Source organism: Otolemur garnettii, unplaced genomic scaffold (genome assembly GCF_000181295.1).
Source record: "Otolemur garnettii isolate 467f Iridium unplaced genomic scaffold, OtoGar3 scaffold00011, whole genome shotgun sequence".
Lineage (NCBI taxonomy): Eukaryota > Metazoa > Chordata > Mammalia > Primates > Galagidae > Otolemur > Otolemur garnettii.
Genome location: NW_003852406.1, coordinates 17,533,304 through 17,535,308, shown reverse-complemented (window position 1 = coordinate 17,535,308; position 2,005 = coordinate 17,533,304). Strand labels below are relative to the sequence as shown.

At 32.9% G+C, this 2,005-nt stretch overlaps 1 protein-coding gene across 1 annotated transcript in view; it reads left to right on the top strand.

Annotated features, from left to right (window-relative positions):
* Window positions 1-285, top strand: part of CLPX (caseinolytic mitochondrial matrix peptidase chaperone subunit) — a 36,404-nt gene extending 36,119 nt beyond the window's left edge. The window contains exon 14 of the mRNA XM_012801803.2: window positions 1-285. This exon is cut by the window's left edge and continues 13 nt beyond it. Coding sequence (XP_012657257.1) covers window positions 1-92 — 92 coding nt within the window. The 3' untranslated portion in view covers window positions 93-285.
* Window positions 286-2,005: the final 1,720 nt, after the last annotated feature.

Below are 2,005 nucleotides of genomic sequence, written 5' to 3'. Positions count from 1 at the left end.
GGGCTCCAACAAAAGAATCCTCTGAAGAGGAGTATGACTCTGGGGTTGAAGAAGAAGGATGGCCTCGCCAAGCAGATGCTGCAAACAGCTAAACTGTCAGATTCCTGTCCTGTATATAAAGCTTTTCCTCCTTCTTTTGTTTAGGATCATAACTGTCTCTGCAGTCTGATATTAAAGGCATTTGGATCTGTCTTGGCTATCATACATGGTCAGAGAAGCCTTTAGGATAAGAATTAGATCATGTATATTATTATAACATCACATTGATTTATACAGAGGACATTAGGTGGGCTTTAATGATACATTGTTCAGAAATGTACGTTATTTTGGTTCAGTTTTTTAAAAATATGCTTTAACAAAATTCTTAGGAATTCTTTTAAACAATGCAGGTATTAACTGTGGGTTTTACAATAATGTTACTCTACAAATGGGAAAATAAATTCTTTAAAAGTGAATGTTGGGATACCATTCTTTAGTGTTACCTTTTTCTACTTAAGTTTGTTTCCTGAAAATATCAGAATTTATTCATCTTAAAAATTGGTCCAGGTAGTTTTGAAGTTGTTAAAAATTTCATAGAAAAATACCCTAAAGAAACATATTCTGATGATTTGTTTAGTTATGTTCTTTGTCTTACTTGCTGATGCATAACACTAACTTCCCAAATGGTATTATAAAAAAGGCCATTCTCTTACTGGCTTGTCTGATTTATTTGCCATCTTTGATCCATTTTGGTACCATGAGTGAATAGATGGAATTGAAATCTGGCTTAAATCTTCAGGAAAAGATGATGCATCTAATTCTATAAATAGCATGCAGTATCAGTCATAGCAATAGCCATGTGCTGACCTAAATAAACTATCCTAATATTGTTTACTTACCTAAAGTACTGAGCTAGTTTTTGTTTTATTTTTTGGTGCTGAACAGTTGTTTAATTCTTTGGCTTCATAGAAACATTAAAGAAAATTTGTGTTTGCTATCTGCCAAAGTGACTGTGTCACACTAACATATAAGTTATTAATCTTCATTATTTAGCAAAACAAAAAAGGGGGGAAACTTGGGACTTAAAAATGAATATTTGGTTCCATAATTACTAAGATTTGGGTTTGGATACCTTTTATGCTTTTTTCCTTTCCTTCTGTAATGATACAAATTTCTGTATTATTCAGTTCAGTCTCATTTATAATTATTATAAATCAGTATGTTTAAGTATTTTTTTGTTTTATAGATTCTTGAGTTTTCCTTTGACCTGCTTTTTCTTACGAAAAGAAGTTAAAGCTATTAGCAAATTCTAAATCCTGTTGAAAAGTTGGGCTTTTTATGATGTATAAAAAGGGATGTAAGGAACCTATTTATGTCTGGGATAGGACCGGAAATGCACTTTGTATGTGTATTATAGAGTATTTAAGCCTAGTTGTTATGATAAGGCACAGAAACAGGTATCCTTCTTGGTCTCCCTAATAATGGTTCAAGTTCTTCTCAGGAAGCCTTTCACATTGTAACTTTGTTCATTATCTTTCTCTTATAGCATCATTTTCCTTTTTGTAGAGTGGCAATCAGAATAGCTTCTAAGTATGTTGAGGGTAATCCTCCAGAAATGGACTGGGAGACATTTTAGTCACAACAATTTATGTTTGGTTTTGGAAGTTGTTAACAAAGCATAATCAATGTTTTTAAATCAAACACAACTTAGTCTAACTACAATTTGTATCTTGAAACTTGCGTTTTGGCATTTGAATAAAACAAGAGGTCTAAATGAAAGGCAATGTGGTGATGTGTCCATACGGCTGGTGCAAGAGCACTCTATAGTGACAGCGACAAGGACAGCCAAAGCAGTGTCATTTTTAAAAGGGCACAGATGCCATCTAAGCTGTTTTATTCTAGAGATTAATCCTTGTTATTTCCCCATGCCTCTTATAAACTCGTTTATAGATTCCAGTTTCATTACAGTTTATTAAATATTTATTGAAAATCCTTACTTAAATGTCCCTCACAGAATGTGACACTG